At 48.6% G+C, this 18783-nt stretch overlaps 1 protein-coding gene across 1 annotated transcript in view; it reads right to left on the bottom strand.

Moving 5' to 3' along the window:
- Nucleotides 1-1470: 1470 nt before the first annotated feature.
- Nucleotides 1471-18783, bottom strand: part of LOC147464984 (protein ACCUMULATION AND REPLICATION OF CHLOROPLASTS 6, chloroplastic-like) — a 59892-nt gene continuing 42579 nt past the window's right edge. Inside the window, exons 5-6 of the mRNA XM_086517328.1 lie at nt 2760-2887; nt 1471-2685 (exon numbers count right to left, since the gene is read on the bottom strand). Coding sequence (XP_086373454.1) covers nt 2395-2685; nt 2760-2887 — 419 coding nt within the window. The 3' untranslated portion in view covers nt 1471-2394. The remainder of the gene's footprint in view (nt 2686-2759; nt 2888-18783) is intronic.

Here is an 18783-nt window from a genome sequence, read left to right as displayed (position 1 = left end):
GGGTGCTTCCTATAGGTATTGTGCTTTGCAAGACATTATATTTGGAATGCAACTATTGTTGCTAATAAGTGGAGGGCTCATATACATTTGCTTTGATATTCTCGCTCTTCTCAAGCATTTCTTTCATGTATTTTCACTTGCCTTCCTATCAAATTTCCTTTCCTCCATTTTGGGAAGTGGTCTATTGCCTTGCTTTTTTATGCATGCTAGCATAATTTTCACTTGGATTTGTGATCCATTTGGACTTTCAGAAATGATTTCTTATTCCTTAGACCTCCAAGCAACATTATTTTCTTTGTAAGTTTGCCTCACCTTGAGGTTTTGACCAACAACATGAAGCTTTACTTCGAAAAATCAAGGGGTGTGTTGGAGGGAAGGGGAAATGCCTTGTGCGTTCTTACATAGCTTTCTTTGTGTTTCCATGTGCCAAAGAGTATTTTGAGAAAAGTTTTGCATTGTTAATGGTATGTGTGCACTAAAAGATGGTGAGAAAAAATAAGGTTTAAAGGAGAAAGAGGTTAAAGGATAGAAAGGGATAAACCATAGAGAATTTTCTAACCTTTATAGGTGGCACCCATATGAAGCTTACTTTTTGAATAGCTAATCCTTAACCATGCTCACAAAGAAGCATCCATGGTAATAGGGTTAGCACCAATTTGGTCTTTGGCATGGCAACTATCGTTTTTTTGGCTGGCTTCTATTTGCAAGGCTTAGTTGTGCAGCCATGCATGTCGGCATATCCCTATCATGTTGCCTCTAAACCGCTCATTTGTGTGGGACCCATCATTGGCACACATCAAAGCAATCTTGAACATCAAAATCCTTGTTACTCTTGTGTCCTCATCATTATATGGCAAGGAACAATAAATTTTAGCAAAGGCAATTGAATGACAGACAAAGCAAGCCACTGGTGTCCAAATTTACTTTGGCCCAGACGATTTGGCTCCTAGCTTTCCCTCCGTATATCCCATAGCGCAGGGTTTGTTAGAGACCCAATGCCCTTTAAGATTGAAGGGCTACAAGACAATTTTTTTACTTTCTTTAGTCTACATGAACTGCTGTTCCAAATGTTCTAGATGTATCAATCTTCTAGTCTTATCGTTTTCATCTTGCTTATTGCTGAACACTCAAGCTGTAACACTTTTTATAATGGTATAAAATAATTAGCTCTTCCTTTGCTCATGGCACTCCAGCCAAGTTGCCAGGAAAAACAGTACAAGAGTTCTCGTTCAAGGTGTATGATGAATCTCAACTTTTCCTATGTTAGGAACAAAATGCCGACTCAATACGCCCAAATAGTGGCCATTCCAATAATAGGTTTAACCAAACCGTCGTTAAATTCTCAAGAAAAGTGACATTTTGACACCAGATTGCAACAAAGACAAACTAGAGCAATTTCTCCAACCAAAAAAAAAACACATGTAGTCCCAATTAGGTACAAGAAAAACCATAACTTACAAAACTCGACCATTGCAAGAGTTCAATTTTCTTCTCACTGTTCCAAAGGAATAGTACAATGGTAACACCTCTACTCCATAACATGATTCATTTGCCCTTGACCTCTCCCAAGGAGCAGACAAGTTCACCTAGTTTTTTGCAATTGCTAGGAAACACTCTTTAAAGTGACTTTTTCCCATTGGGTGATCCACCCCAGCAGGAGGACGATCCCATCGAACAGTCCCCATTGTTCAAGTATGCATTTTTTCGATGGTCATCAAGGATGCAAACCCTTTGATCTTCCAAAAAGCAATGACCATTGCCAACCAAGATTTATGGCTAATATTTGGTACAGTAAGAGGCTCCTATATAAGCCTTACAAAGGTACTTGAAACCATTATGTAGGTCACCACTGAAAGAATAAAAGATTAAATCCAACGTCTTTAACATAATGGTTTGCCACTAAGCTGGTGCCTCTCATTTTGCCATTCTCAAAACTAGAATAACTCCTACACCTACGGACTACCATACCTAACACGGCATCTAAAAATCTCCATCTCGCAAACCAATCCCAATAAAATAAAATCGGACAATCTCTGAGATAATGCTCTGCAAACTGGAGTACCTCCTACCTCCAACTTCCAAGCACCTTAAGTGTACCCATTCCTTCCATGGCATCAATCTCACAGGAAAGCTGCACGACTCCCTAACTTTCCAAGACATAACCATGCAGACTTATTACCACCCAGCAAAGACCGTTGAGCCTTCAGCATTGCAAGAATTGTCTGCAACCAACCAGAGGCTTGATGACAGAATCTAAGCTTCAGCATTCCCAATTAAAAGAACAACTAGCTCACAAGCCAGAAAATGCAGAGCACTTTCACTTTTAAGGATATAGAACGTGTGTGAAGGACAGCCAGCAAGGTAATGCGGCATGGGCGACTTTCTATGATTATTTTAAGACTTCAGGACAATTCCAGATGTTATTTTCCAGCGACCATTGATGGTAGCAAGCTCATACCTGATGGTATATGAGCTTTGGTAAGAATCTAGAACCTGTGAAGTTTTTTCATCATATAAGTTAGCCCCCTCCCACAATGTTGCTTCTACTGTAGACCTTCTCCCATCTGTGCTTATGGTCACACTATCAACATTAAGGTTAGTCAGCTTATACTCCCAGTACCACCCATTCTTTTGTGCATCTTGGGCACGTCCATTCATGTTTTCTAGCATTTGCCCATCAAGCACCTGCATGTAATATACAGGACTCTAAACATTGGCTCACAAAATTTAACCAGAAAGACATTGACAGAGAGAATAACCTCAGAAAGACTCTTGACCGCATGATCTCTACCAAGCGCCTGTGACTTCACAGCTTGCCATCTTCTAACTATCTTTTCAGCAATTCGAGCATCAATCTGTGGAACATCTTTTTGCGCAAGAGCGGAACCTGAAAGACAATGAAAGAGTCAATGCCTGAAATTTCGGGCAAAAAAAGAATACACAGCAGATCTCGCAACTGGCTCAAATTTGCAGCACCCATGGGCGCTCCCTTCACTATTAATAGATAAGAGTATATAAGAGAGAGGGAGTACCCAGACTAGCTGTGTCTAGCCTATACCTCATGGAGATACATAGCCTGTCAGACAGCCTAGCAACCAAAGCACAAGCGAATGCAACAGAGACAAACCACCACTTCTCCATGTACAACTGCTAAGCATGGAGCCATTCAACGCCCAGCCACCAAAGTACTAATGTGCAAGGGCTACATGGCATCAAGTTCGCGGAAGACCCACGCCCCGCTTTGATGACAGATCTCATACGCAAGAACTAGCTGATGATATGACACAACAGAGGAGGGATTTTCTCCCTCAGCTAAGCATCTAGGTATCGCCGTGCATAAAAGCTATAAAAGTGTAATGGGGCATCCGGATGAGAGACACAACTAGGCTTCAGATGATGTAGAGCGAACCACCTTTGTGCAACCCCCCCCCCCCCCCCCCCCCCCCCCGGGGGGGATTTCCTTAACGTGATCACAAACACCTGAACACGTTAATAACGTTGAGTGGTCACTTTATTTTTTTTCCGAGAAAAAGATCCTTCTATTAGTTAATGAAACTGCCCATAGGGCTACAACCTCCTCTACAAGAGAGGACTACAACAATCATGATGGGGAGACTCTCCCAATGAAAAAACAACATATGTACAATGAGGCTAGATCAGGGGATGAGAGGAGGGAAGAGCCACACAGGTGGACGGTAGTGCCATCTGAGCACACCCTGGTCCATGGTGAAAAATGGCCCAAGACGCCAAAGTCAAAGGAAAGCCTCTCTGTGCTCCCGCATGCGGTCGGAACTGCCCTGGATTCTCTCGAACTGTCCTCTGAGAGTATGAACCAGCTCAAGCCAAAGATCCCGAACCGTCTCTGCTGGTGGTACAGGCCGCGCCTCGAAGATGCGGAAGCAACGGGCCCGCCAGATGAACCAGAGTGTCAGGCCACTGATGAGCTCCCAGCACACCTCTCTCTCTCACTGCACCACTCCTGTGGAGTAAGCTCTGTGGCAAGCTGGAGTGAAGGTCGCCCCCCCTGCATCACTATCATCCTGTTGGTGGATGATAGCTCAAACCGGAGTGCCGGGCCCGAGAGAGTGGACCAAGCAGCTGCCCCCCAAGTGTACTGCCGAGCCGTGGAAAGAGCAGGCATCAGCCGAAGAACACGAAGCCACACCTGTTGTGCCAAGGGACAATCCCCAAGACAGTGACGCTGACTCTCCACAAGGTGGTCACAAGCTGTGCATGCGGACAAGAGGCCACTATGCACAAGCCAGCTCCCAACTGTTGTAGCTCTGTGTGTGACCAGCCACTGAAACAAAGTGACTTGCCTCGGTAGTCTGGAGTCCCACAACCTCTCCCAAAAAGCTGCCAAGAACTCAGCTGTGAAACCCTCCTCCTACCAATGAGTTGCTACAGTAGGGCGAGCCTCTCTCTGTGCTGCCAATATGTGACATCCTAGTCGAATAGTGTACTTAAAGAAAGGGACACTTGGGTGGTCCACAGAAGAGAAAGGGTCCCTCTAGAGCCTTCTCTCCAGGGTCCCACTATACTCGTGTCAATGGACAACACTCCCAGGCCCACAGCCTCCAATGTCAAGTCTCAAGACCTGCTGGGTCAGGATCGATGACACAAGTCCTCCCACATATGCCCACCACTCGGATCCTCTGAAAAGAGCACTCTGCCACTTGCGGGGCCTCTACTGCAACTCGCTATAAGCGTCCCTCACCCTGTAGCTCGAAAAACAGGGAGGGAATAGTCTCTGAGCAAGCCCGAACAGAGATGAGAACCTCCAGTCACGTGAAGGCTCCCATCCATCTAGCGCTGCTGACTTGAGAGGCATGAGCCACTCAGTTGGTACTGCCTCTGAGATGTCCTGACACGTGCTCTGCACCCCTCTCATGCCCTGTAGTAGCTGAAAGCCATGTAGATCCTCTGACAAGCCTGAAAACTGTAACCAGTCACCTAAAGAGCGTGCTGGACCCGCTACCATGGAACCCCAGGAAACATGAGGCCGACTACCAACCAAGTACCCTCTCTAAGTGCTAACCATGGGGTTCCAAACAAGTGGCTGTCGCAGGCGCTCCTCCGTGCAAGTAGGCTGGCACTGCTCCACGCCTCGCCGCAAGTGCTCCCAAGATCGAAGCAACCCCACAGCGAAGCGATCCTCCAGTCTCCTGCTCAAACCAACTCTACGCATCTCTGTGAAGATCCATCTGGTCAAAGGTTACCAGGGGCCTCCTGCCCGAAGCACCCTAGCACGAAGCCGCTGTAGCAAGAACTCCTTCCAGGGCTCCTCGCCTGGAAGTAGACCTCGGACGATGAATTTCCCAAGAAGGGCTCTGCTCTGCTGTGCTGGGTCAATGATCCCAGCCCTCCCTGTGAACAAAGAAAAAAAGTGATGACCTGCCAAACCACTTTGGCTCAGGCAGTTAGAGTGTCTCGCCCTGACCAAAGGAAATTCCTGATCAGTCGCTCTACCTAGCTGATACAAGAACTCGAGAAGATCCAGCAAGAAGTGATGTACCACATAGTAGCCAACAACAACTGGTTGGCCACTACAACTCTGTCCGCCAAAGAAAGTCGTGCGGAGCTCCAATGTAACAGCTTCCTCTTGATGGACAGGAGGAGGGAAGCAATCTGCTGCTCGGGAGACAAGAACCTGACAGCCCAAGTACCGAATTGCAGTCCCTGGGGGAATCCACCTGAAACCCTCACCTGGCGTCCAGTCGGGTACAAGAGCACTACCAGCCGAGGAAGCCACAGTCTTTCTCCAATTGATCAATGCGCCAGATGCACAACAAAAGCTCAAGAGCCTGCTCACACCTGTGAAGGTTGGCCTCCTGGCCATCTAAGTACAAGGCCGAGTCATCAGCAAACTCAGCGTCCAGTAGCTCATCTCCCCGAATAGGGAGTGCTAAGCCCCGTAGACCAACCTACTAAAACCTACTCATTCTTCAGCATAGAACAGAAAGAGGAAGGGGGCAAGAGGACAGCCATGTCTGACCGAACGTGTGAGCATGAAACGATCACCTCTACCTCCTGCCAAAAGAACCTGACTGTGTGCCTGTCTGTACAAAGCTGACACCCCTCTGATCCAAGCATCTGAGAAGCCCATCCTGCGTAGAGTGCCCTCTAGAAAGTCCCAGTCAACTCTGTCGTATGCCTTCTCAAAATCGAGAAGAAGAATCACCAAGTCCTCACCACGGAGCCGCGCTAGGGCAAAAGCCTCCCAAAAAGTAAAGATGTTGTCAAGGATACTGCGCTCCTTGACAAAACCTGTCTGAGTCCCATGTATAAAACTCTCTAGAAGTGGCTGGATCCTCAAACTCAGAGCCTTGGCAAGAATTTTGTAGGCTGAGTTGAGGATGTTGATGGGGCGCCACTGTCGAATCTTATCCAAGGAGCCACCCTCCTTGGGAATGAGGTAAATCAGACCCTCACTCATGCTGTCAGGCATCACTCCTGTGTGCAAGATGTATTGAAAAGCACTACAGAGATCTGGGCCAAGCAAGTCCCAGTACTCCAAGAAAAAACTGGGAGTCAATCCATCCTCACCTGGACAGCTACCACGAGGGAGTGCACTAAGACCCGTGTGCAGCTCCTCAAGCTGAAGTGGCAGCTCGAGCCTCTGACACATCTCCTCAGTCACAAGGCAAGGCATATGTGCCCACACCTGCTCCCTGCATGCATCCTGACCCTCTGACTGAGACTCTACAGACAGTAACTCACGGTAAAAGTCGGTAGCAACTGCACGCATGTCCTCTGGCTCAGAAGCAACTGACCCGTCGCGCCTCCTCAACTGACTGACCTTGGCATGAGAATGCCGAGGTCCCACTGCCTCGAAGAAAGCACCAACCACTCTATCGCCCACCTGTGTCCACTGAGATGCCTGTCGATGGAAAGCAAACTCATGTCGTCGCTCCTCTGTGCTAACAAGCTCCTGGCGAGCCTGTTGTAGCTGCTCCTCCAACCAAGGACTGTCTGGATGCTACTCCTACATCCTCTGCAACGAAGCAATGCCCCGTCTGAGACGCTGCTCCTCCTCTCTCGCTGCAGCCAGGCGAGCCAAAGACTCCTGGAGAAAGAAACGACTAATCAGAGCTAGTCCTGAGGCCACTCTGTCAACAGGAGAATCCTACATGTCCAAGCTCTCTATCCAAAGAGCCTCAATTCTCTCTATGAGTGCAAAGTCTAGCAAGACCCTCTCTGGGATGCGAAGCATCGTGCTCCCCCTCCTCTGCCTGTCTACCACTGTGAGGATCACTGGTGCATGGTCCAAGAAGGAAGTCCCTGCCAGAATGCCAACTGTCCCACCCAATTCATTGAAATGGTCACTAGTGTAAAAGCGCTCTATCCGCGATAGATTCACTCCTTCCACTCTACGGTCCAAAGGAGAGAAGGCTAGGCTGTCTGGGGGCCTCACAAAACTAGAGTGCTGCCACACATCCGAGACCCTCAGAGTCATACAAAACCTCTCCCAAGCTGCCAGCTCAACTCCATGCACAGTAGCATGGCTACCACCAATCCTGTCAGAAGGGTCCTCCAACATGTTGAAGTCCCCCCCTATGCACCAGTTTTTCTGCATGCGGAAGAGACTCAACTATCTGTGACCAAAACTCTGCTCGTGCACTCACCACATTGGGTGCATAGATGTTCAGGAAGCCCGCAAGGCAACCCTGAACCTGCATAGTGATCCACTGAGCCCTGCCTAGCACGATAATCCCTCTGCTTACAATGGCCTGCTGCAAAGAATCCGCAATAGTCATACATACTCCACCCTGGATGCCTCCAGGTCCAAAAGCAGCTGACCAAAAAGTATCATATCGTCCACACAAGAGCTGACCACAACGTCTAATGCGACTCTCACACGGATGGTGCTCCTGTAGCATAAGGAGATCAATCTCTCCTTCCACAAGGAAGCGTTGAAGCTCCTGACGCAGTCGGCCCCGTTGACGCTGAAACTGGGGCCCACCAAGTCCCTACACGTTCCATGAGATGATCCTCATGAGGAGCGAGAGAGAACAGATGCTACCGCAACAGCTAAACGTGCTATCTTCGAGGCTGGCTTAGATGGGGAGTAATCCGCATCCGAGCGTCCTCTAGATAGGCGTGACTGCAACGAGTGCCTGGCCCAAGCCCAAGTAGAGCGAGCCATACATAAAGCAACCTCCTTTGTCCAGGAGTCCTCATGAATGTGTACATAGCATGGCAAGCACTGCATATCGGCAAAGAAGTAAACCACAATGTGTCTACATCCTACTGTATCTGGAGGGGTCACCGCAAACTTGGCCAATGGCCACAAAGTATGAAGCATGTCTGTAACTCCTAGTTCTCCCATGTGGTGATAGAACTCTAGAACCTGTGTGTGTAACCACCCCAACACTGAATCGAGAGTCCACTTAGTCTGGTCTCTGCCGCAAAGGGGAAAAGAGAAGCCAACCGCTGAGTCCAAGGCTACTGTCCCCCTAACTGCAAGGAACAAAACATGGACCTTGAAGCAGGCTGCCTCATGGTCTGCTGAGGGGTCGCCGAGAAAAGGAGTAAAGTCGTAGTCAAAGAAGTTTCATCGGCGCTGGATGTCGATGCTCGTCAAACCACGAGGGATAGCTGCAAAGGGAGACGTATGTACCTGTAGAGGGGGTTGCAAGAAAGGATGTCCCTCTCTCGCACCAAGCGACTCATGGCAAAGGCGCTGCCAAGAGATCTCCTAGCAGCCGGAGATGGCCCTGCCCCCCGGGTCGACTGTGAAACTGGAGCGGGAGGGGGGGGAGTAGGAGCAGAGGGAAGAGGTGGAGAAGAGGGGCGGGGGGAAGCGGTAGAGGTAGAGGGGCGGGGGGAAGAGGCGGCGGGAGCAGGAGGCGGGGGGGAGGATAATGAGGAGGGGGGGAACTCTTAGGGGGGGGGAGGGGCTGTCGAGGGTGAAGTTGGGGTGGGGCTGGAGGAAGGACCTCATCCTGCTCAAGAGGACCAAAACGGTTCCCCATGGGAACCCACTGCTGCTGGGCAGGCGCCTGAGGACCACTCTGAGTGTCAGGCTGTCGCTGTGGCCCCTGCCGTCGTCGATCACGGACCTGCTGCCATCCCTCCTCCGCTGGAGCCCCAGGCTCAGAGAGTGGCTCTGCATGTGTGTGATGTGTCTCTGCCTGTGGCTGCTAACAAGCCCTTGCAGGCTAGGGCTGAGTCTGTGGTGTAGGTCGAGGCCTCCTTCGTGGACAAGTCTTCGCAAGATGGCCCATCTATCGACAAATGAAGCACTGGTTCGGGTGGCCAGAATACTCCACGCTCTCTCTAAACCAACCCCCACTCACCCGAGGCAGAAGAATGACCTTCGGGAGCGTGTGAGTGTCCCTAACCAAAACGCGAACTGAGGGAATGCCGGCCGCCTAGGCAGCTACAGAGGCTGCCGTGAGAGGTGTCTCGAGGACAGTCCCAATCGCTGAGCCTATCCTAGACAAAAGTGGTAAGTACTCCCTCCACAAACAATGAAAGCAAACGGAATGGGGATGTCTACCTCCTCTACCAGAACATCCGAAGCAAGGTCAAAACCATGTCTTCACTATCGAAAGTGGGCTCGAGCTGCTCGGATGGTCAATGGACTCATGGTAATGACCTTGGATGCCATCTCGGAGGTCTCAAACTCGATCTGATAGTAGCCTCGTCCGAGTATCTGTATGTCCAAGATCTTGCCCACCTCTACGAGAAGGCGGGCCTGGAGAAGGTCACGCAACTCTCCTCTGCTTGGTCGGGTGCCGAGAATCTTGCAGATGACAGAAGTCGCCTGCAAGCGCTCTACCTCTGCGGCTAGGCTCGCTTGCTCTGTCGGTGAAAGAGCAAGTCGAATGGTGAGCTCAGCGGGGTCGGGCGAGGGGACTTCGGAAAAGTCCCTCTGTGGCGGAGCTGGAGCCTCCATCTGTGTCTACTGCTGTGGTGGAGAAGCCGATAGAGTAATTTCTCTGCAACAAACCGTGACGAGCACTGTCCAAAAAATCAACACTGCCAAAGCCAGTTCAAAGAAACCTTCGGGGAAAGAAAGGCAGAGAGCGAAGAGAGTGGCCGGGGGGGGGGGTTCTGCGAGCGAAGACATGTGCCGGGGGGGGGGAAGGTGGGCTGCGCGAGGAGGGGGTTACGCAAGGGAGGGGGGGGGGGGGGGCGGGCCAAGAAACGATGGCGCGAGGAGATGCGGGCAGCAACAGCGAGCAGTATTGGACTACGAGATCACAAGTTAAAATGATGAATGGTCACTTTTTAAAACACGCGATCACGTTAAATGTTCACTTCACCTTCATATTAACCTACAAATGCCACCCAAACGGATATTCCGGCTGGGCTTTTCCATATCCTAGTAGGCTCGCTAGCAGGTTTTTACCATATCCAAGTGGGCCCGCCATGAAAAATAATAGCCCAGTGGGCTTTTGGTGGGTTATTAGGTCACCATTAACCGGCTCAAATGGGAAGGAAAGCACCTGGCCTTGATCATTGACAACATCCCCAATCATCCTTACATTCTTCTGAGAAATGAAATATCCTCTGTGAGGTTAAATGGAGAGGCGGAGTTCCTCTCCTGCACAATAGGCGCTCCTTTCGGTATTTGTTTATGAAGAAAAAATTCAGCGATACAAGTCTCTAGAGAGGGCTGTTTATCAAAGAGCAGGCCGGGGGAGAGAGAGAGAGAGAGAGAGAGAGAGAGAGAGAGAGAGAGAGAGAGAGAGAGAGAGAGAGAGTGTGCAAAAGACCCTTACAATGGGCTAATCAGCCTCTATATAGAGATATGTGTGCACACGCGCTTATACATAGCCATCCTGCGAACTGTCTGCACTTTCCTCTTCTAACTGAATGTAGAATGAGCAGGAGTGGACAAGTCGATTCCTGCCCAGCTGCCAGTGTTTGTGGGTAAAAGCTCCCTGGCTGAAAATGACTAGTGTGGCTGCAAAAATGAGTCACCCAATCTTTGTGGGGTCGCCTCTGCACTTACCTTGCATGAGTGGCCACCAGCCACGCATGAACTGGCAGAGTGTCCACATGCCTTGCATGAGCCACCACCTTCCATGCACGAACTCTAGTTGCCTTACATAGACTGCCACCTACCATGCATAAGACTCCAGTTGCGCCAGGTAACTTGCATGTGTCACCAAGTGTCCTCCTTTCCTACATGCTTTGCCAGCTAGGGTTCATCTGTTCAAGATCCTCTCTCTCTCTCTCAGGATGGCGGTTTGGAACTGTACTGGTTCGTATAGACTTGATGTGGGGGCCTTTGAGGACAGCTTCAGAGACAGAGACATTGTTTTCTGCTCAGAGACTCATCAGGCTCCAGGACAATTGATGCCGCATATATCAGGATACAGATGGGGAGACAGCTTGCCGGACATGCACTAGATCTGCGCATGGGACTAGAGGATCAGGAGGTGTAGCAGTTCTTTTCAGAGAGGAGCTCCAACCACTACTGCACATAGTTCGGAGAGATGATCAGGCCAAATACTTGTGGGTGAGGCTGAGGGCAGAGACTGGACGTTTCTTGTACATCGCCATATGCTATTTTCCTCCCAGCACTTCAGTATATGCTTCACCTAGAGGACAGTCTCCTTACTCTGTACTTGATGATGATATCTGGGAGTTCTCCAGGGATGGAGACATCATACTTTTGGGGGATTTCAATGCCCGTACAGGTAGCTCACAGACGGTCTTCTATGACACCTCAGAGGAGATGCTCAGAGAGCTAGAGCCAGAGGAGATGGGGCTTGAGAGATGCTCACACGACAGAGAGCATACAGAGTATGGGAGATACCTGAGGGAGATGACGACTACTCACAGTTTAGCCATACTAAATGGCTTACCGACTTTCCCATCGTCTACAGGTTTTACTTGTTTTCCACACAGACATGGGTCCAGTACTATAGACTATGTTCTGACACATCCGAGCTTTATCTCTCACATTCAAGATCTCACAGTGGGGCCCAGGCCTGTTGGGATAGCAGTAGATCATGCACTTTTGACATTATCAGTCTCCTTTGAGTACAATACATCTCAGGCCTCACGGGGTGGTAGACATCCACGCTATACTTTTACACCAGAGACTGACTCAGTCTATACAGAGGAGATACGTAGGCTTTTATGCACATCAGAGCCAGTATACACGGTGGAGGAGATCACATCTATGCTGACAGTGACATTGCATGGGGTAGCGACAGAGGCATACCCACACACTCAGCTTGGTCAGAGACGTCGTTCTGGGCATATGCCTCAGAACAGCTGGTATGATGAGGAGTGTCGACAGAGGAGAGCTCAGATACAGCGGGAGCTTGCATTGGGAGTGATCACCTATAGACAGTCTCGTATTGCTACACGACGACTAGTGCGACGAAAGAAGCGAGCTTTCTTGGTCCAGATGGAGCAAGATTTATATCAGCTCTTCCTTAGTAGAGATTCAGGAGAGGCTTGGCGTTTATTCCATGAGCAGTCTCCCCCACCAGTGATTACTTCTACAGAGATATGGGGGCAGTATGCAACATCTTTATACACTGTACCTGGACAGCCACCACTACCAGATCCACCGCAGCCATGTCCGGCAACGAGCACCTTCTTTACCACTGAGATGGTAAAGGAGGCCATTGACAGGATAAAGACCAGACGGGCACAGGATCAGGAGGGTTTGGTAGCAGAGCACATTATACATGCTGGGGATTTGTTGGCAGAGATGCTTGCACGGTTATTCAACCATGTCATGTGTGAGGGCTTTCCTGAGTCTTGGAGATTATCTACTATTGTACCTATCTTCAAGACAAGAGACCCCACAGTGCCAGGGAATTACCGTACTATCATGGTAGGACACACATTGGCACGGTTGTATACATCCATCCTTGAGCATAGGCTGAGCAGTTGGGCAGAGATTATGGGCATACAGGCACCTGGGCAGGCTGGTTTCAGGAGGGGTTTCTCCACACTAGATCATGTCTTTACACTCAGAGCTATCATTGAGGAGGGTCGAGCACATGGTAGACAGATATATTGCAGCTTTGTGGACTTCCGCAAAGCTTTTGACACAGTACCGAGGGCCAGATTGATGCGTCGACTTATGGAATTGGGGGTACCCACAGAGCTGATATGGGGGAATATGGCATTGTACAACTCAGTGATGGGTCATGTACGCACATCAGAGGGGATATCTGACATAGTTCACTCCACTATCGGAGTGAAACAGGGATGCCCATTGTCCTCTACTTTATTTGGTATGTATGTTGATGAGGTCTCTGATTATATTGACAGAGGAGATAGAGGTGCTCAGCTTGCGGGGACATGGATCCCTCTTTTATTGTATGCTGACGATATCGTGTTGATATCAGACTCACCAAAGGGTATGCAAAGACATTTGGACGCATTGCATAGTTTTGCAGAGGATAGTGGATTGTCTGTCAACCTTGGTAAAACCAAGGTCATGGTATTTAATACCACGCCACAGTGGGTTAGGAGATCAGCACCTACATTCACATATGGGCAAGACAGTATGGAGTACATTGATGCATACACATATCTTGGGGTGGTCTTTAGTGGACCGAGGTTCACACTAAAAGTGGCAGCAGACACTAGATTGACTCGTGCCTATGCAGCCCTAGGCGGTTTAGAGAGGATTTGTTCGCAGGTTCAGTTCTAGGAACCTCGAACAAAGCTCTGGCTTTTCGACACTTTGGTCGCTTCAGTTATGCACTACGGGGTTCAGGTTTGGGGACCTTCTGTTGACAGTGCTGGATGGAGTAATATGGAGAGACCCTTGATATCTATGATGTCTAGGTTGATTAGAGCCAAGGCCTCAGTTCCACATGACATCATACGTGCAGAGCTGGCTGCCCCACCTATGGAGGTTGAGGCACTCACCAGATCAGTATCATTTGTACACAGCTTATGGGACACCACCAGGGACAGGTATGCTAGGCTTGCTCTTGAGTCATCTAGACAGCTTGCATTACAGGGAGATACATCATGTTGGTATGCACAGATGAGCTCATGGTTTCAGCATGGACAAGCTGCCCCCTTTCCAGTAATCTCTTGATGCACCATCTTTGGCTCTTACACGGATGGAGACTACTAGACTCATTCGGCACGATCTTATCCAGCTTGATAGCAAGAGGACATGGATAGAGTCATCACGGGAGTTGGGTACGAAGAGGGCTTTCTATAGAGAGCATCTTCTCCAACTCACGACAGACGGATTTGTCACACGGCCCAGCTACATGGACACACATCTATCTCATGGGTTACGATGTGCCATAGGCCAGATTCGCACATGTTCACGCCAGCTTGGGATTGAGACAGGTAGATTCAGAGGCATACCAGCAGACAGTAGGATATGTCAGTTATGCCATGCAGAGCCAGAGAGAGAGTTTCACTACATATGTCATTGCACAGTCTACTATGAGATACGGGGACGCTTTCATTGTTTATTCATAGATGGTTTTGACTCGTTAGATAGAGTCATGAGATATCAGGATCAAAGATGTCTCGGATTATTTCTACTTGAGATACAGAGACATAGAGACGCTCTATTGAGAGGGCAAAGACAGAGACAGCCCTAGAGATGCATCTCAAATTTCTTCAGTCTGAGTACCACAGAGCCAGAGGGGACACCACCATCACAGAGCTCGGTTCCCACCCATACACACACCAACGGTACTCTCATTGACCGAGCTATAGAGTTGGGGAGATCGAGACGACCGCGACTGAGGAGGGGAGCCACGCAACACCGACGGAGATTGCGACAGAGCATCCATAGGATTCTAGCATGACACCCAGAGTGTCGATCAGGATAGGCCTCATGCTACTGCATATTATATCATGGTGACACTTATCCCCATTCTGTACCATTGTGGCATGATACCATAGGAGTCGGTAGCACTCCTAGATCAGTTCTTTGTTTGTAGTTTTCTTTGTTTGTACCCAGACTTGGTACTAGACTCATCATTGTAATCAGTTGGTCTCATAGGTCATTTTGGCCTTTTGTAGACGTTAATATATCATTTCATTTCTCTCTCTCTCTCTCTCTCTCTCTCTCTCTCTCTCTCTCTCTCTCTCTCTCTCTCTCTCTCTCATGGGAAGCATCGGAGAAGTGCCAACGGCTTCCCCCGCATGTAAGAAGACACATCCCTCGCCGGTCGCCCACAAAGCCCCTTTCATGCCGACAAGGAAGAGGATGTCGGCAATAGAGAAGGAAATGAGAGAATGGAGAAACGAAGTGGAAGAGTGGAGGAAGGAGAGGAGAACTATTCTTCAAAGATGGACCGAAGAAAGAGATGGCATGTGTAGGAGGATCGCTTCGCTCGAGGAGAAAGTGGTCATCCAAGATTCCATTATCCGAAATCTACAAGAAAAAGTGGGCGGCTCGAAGAAGGCGAAATTCGACCATCCATGATGGAAGAATTGAATACCATGAGAGAAGAAATACGGGTTATCAAGGAAGGTGAGGAGGAGAAGTCATTGGCCGCGGTCATTTCCGCAACACAAAAGAAAGTAGAGGAGGCCGAAAAATGGATTGAGGTTGCCAAGAAAGGGAAAGGTAAGGAAGCTCCTTGTACACCCACTCTTATTAACACGACCCTCGAAGAGGAACAAAGGAGGAGGATGCGGGCTCTACATGTGAGGGTAACCGGCCGCAAGGACATAAACAATGTGGAAAAAGAGGTCACAATCCTCACATCCATGATGGGGGTGGACAAGCCTTCACACACAAAGGCATGGAGAGTGGGCAAGAAGAGTGATGGCCCGGGAGAATCGTCAAAAGAAAGAGCTCTCATACTACGTTTCCCCTCCTTGTAAGAGAATAAGGAATTCTTGAGAAAGAGGCCTACTCTCAAGAAGACAGGTATTTTCCTTGGTGATGATCTCACTCTCTCACAGCTTGCGCATGTGAGAGAGGTAATGCCATAGATTACGATGGCAAGGGAGAAGGAAAAGTTTGCCTTTTACAGAGATGGTCGGGTGGTGATTGTAGAGCGGCGCTCTACATGACGGTGTGAGGCCAGTATGCCTCATCGTTATATACGGTTCCTGGACAGGACCCCCTTCCAGATCCCTACAAAGCCATGCCCACCTACCAGCACCTTCTTTACCACTGAGATGGTAAAGAGAGCCATTGACAGGATGAGGACCACCAGGGCATATGATCATGATCGTCTAGTAGCAGAGCACTTTACACATGCTAGAGATATGTTGGTAGAGGTTCTTGCAGTGTTGTTCACTCGTGCCATGTGCGAGGGGTTACTTGAGACTTGGGAGGTTGTCTACTATTGTGCCTATCTTCAAAGCAGGTGATTGTTAGGTGAAGCGGAATGAATGTTTGCGCTTTGCTCAAGATGAGTGCTCCGAACTGTGCTCAAGGTTCCTTTTGTTCTTATGGAAGGGAGGCCCTTCCGTTCTTAGTGAGAAAATGCTATGATCACAAACAAAGTGAATGGACACTGTGCGTGCAAGTGTATGAGACAGAGATAGAGAGAGAAGAGAGATACGACACCATAGACGTTGTAAAACCCTCCTCCGAAGGCCCACTCTCGTCGGCGAGAGTGGTCTACTTATGATTGCACAAAGTGGTACAATGATGATGCCTGGAAACTGATGCCACTCGAGGCTAAGTCGGTGACGACGACGGTGATGTCGATGACCTAAGGGCTGAAATCTGCTAAAGTTTGGGGCTGTTTTGGGTGGCTGAAAAACGCAGGTTTTGGGGAGGCAAAAACGCTGAGTTCTGCTGTCCTTTTTGACTGAAATCGCTGGCTTATCTGCTATGCTTCAAGGCTGAAAAACGCAACCTGATCTGCTATGGAAAACGCTGGATTGGGCAGCCCTTTGGCGATCTGGAAAATGCTGAAGTGCTGCTGTTCTGCAAGGCTGAAAACGCTGTTCATTTGCAGCTTTGATGGCGATATTGGAAACGCTAGTGGCTTGGTGCTGTTGCGGTACAACCAAGGCTGAAAACACCAGGCAGGTTGGGGGTTGGCGACGTTCCAGAAAACGCTCGGCTAGGGAGGTGAAAAACGCCAAGTCTGATGGGGTGCTTGAGGGGTTCTTGCTGAGAGAGAGGGAATACCTGCTGCCCAAGGCCTGTTGTGCTCCTTGCTCATCTGCCCAAGAGTGCTAGCTTTGGTTTGCTTATATATTTTCTTACCCAATTTGCCCTACCTACTTTTGTTGGGAAGTCACTTAAATTAATAAGTGAAAAATGTCAAAACTAGGGAAAATAGGCTAAATGCACTGGAAAAATCCCCTAACTGATTCTAATGGATTCTGATGGGAATATTGATGATCATGCTGTGTGCAACCAGAGGATATGCATCTACACTAAGTGACTGGGCATGCACGGTCTACGAATAGACTCACAAAAAGTGCCAGATCACTTCTAATCTAGACTGACTGGACTGACTGAACCCTGTCATGCTGTAGCTTGTCCACGGACACATAGGGTTGGATGTGTCACGTGACATCCCTCGTTTTCAAAGTGAGGTACTGGTACCGAACTGTATGGCGTTGAGGGAGATCGCCAATAGCATCCGGAATCCTGGAAGGGACTCTTCGCCGGCCCACTCTGATGTGTGGGTCGTGCGGTACTTGAACTTCATAAAGGTCTACAATGCGTGCTTCTTTGGGCCGCGCCGAAAGCGACACAAAGTCTTCTGTAGCTCCTTCGATGCTTCAACTTCGTCTAGAGTCATGCTTTTGTCTTCTTCAAGAATCTCCATGGCTGAAAATTCCTGAAACCATTTCCAACACAAGACCATGAACATACCCATTCCATGTAAAGTGAGTGGAAAAAATCTTGTCTTCTCTAAAGACTGTGTATGCAATGTAGATGAACATAGAGACGGAGTGACAAACCGTTCATCAAACACATGCAAACAATGAGATCGAATCTCTCTTATGATCTAGAGCAATCAACTGTGGCAATTCACAACGGAAATGCCCATGCTTGGTGCTCATGCTTTCATGTGCTCTTTCTACAAATGTGTCATGCCAAGGGAGAAACATGGAATGTGGCTTCCTTGAATGCATACTTTTCAGCTTTTCATGAAAAATCCGTATGCATTCGTGCTCATTTATAAGTGAAACATGCTCAACGTACAATATGTCGTGTCTAGGAAAAGGGATCACATAAAGACGCTTACTAAAATACAGGAAACGATCACGAATGAAACACTCGAACAATTCGTACGTATCAATCATGCGAACACATAATGCTTCCTGTGAGGGTTCTTTGGACCTAGGCTCGAGAGCCAAGAACGGTTCTTCTTAAATGATCGAATCGTCTTGTGGGGGTTCTTTGGACCTCGACTCGAGAGCCAAGATCGGTTCTTCGTGATTGATCGAACCTGCAATGAGGTTAGCTTCACTAGAAAAAGCATCCACTAACACATCATCCTTGTGAACAATCACATCATCTTCATGCAAGTCATTATGCTTGTGAGAAATCACATCTTGGTCATGCAAATCATGATGCTTATCATCATCATTCAAATCATCATGCTTATCATCGTCATTCAAATCATCATGCAAATCATTGGCATCCAAATCATCATACTCATCATTTTCAATCAACTTATCATGCTTCTCATAATCATGCAAATCCTGTGTGTCATGCTTTGGAGAAGAAGAGACTGAGAGAGTCTCCTTTTCCCGAATCTCTTGCATTTGTGTCTGCATTTGAGAAAAGAGTCGCAACATCTCTTGCATTCTTGCTTTGGTCTCGCAATCAAATTCTGCTTGTCTTGCTTTGTTCTTGCGATCAAATTTGGCTTGACTTTCTTTTTCTTCCAAGTC

The sequence above is a fragment of the Adiantum capillus-veneris genome, chromosome 1, assembly GCF_014529385.1.
Source record: "Adiantum capillus-veneris isolate H3 chromosome 1, ASM1452938v2, whole genome shotgun sequence".
NCBI lineage: Eukaryota > Viridiplantae > Streptophyta > Polypodiopsida > Polypodiales > Pteridaceae > Adiantum > Adiantum capillus-veneris.
Note: the sequence above shows the minus strand (reverse complement) of the source record. Positions and strands in the feature narration are given on the sequence as shown.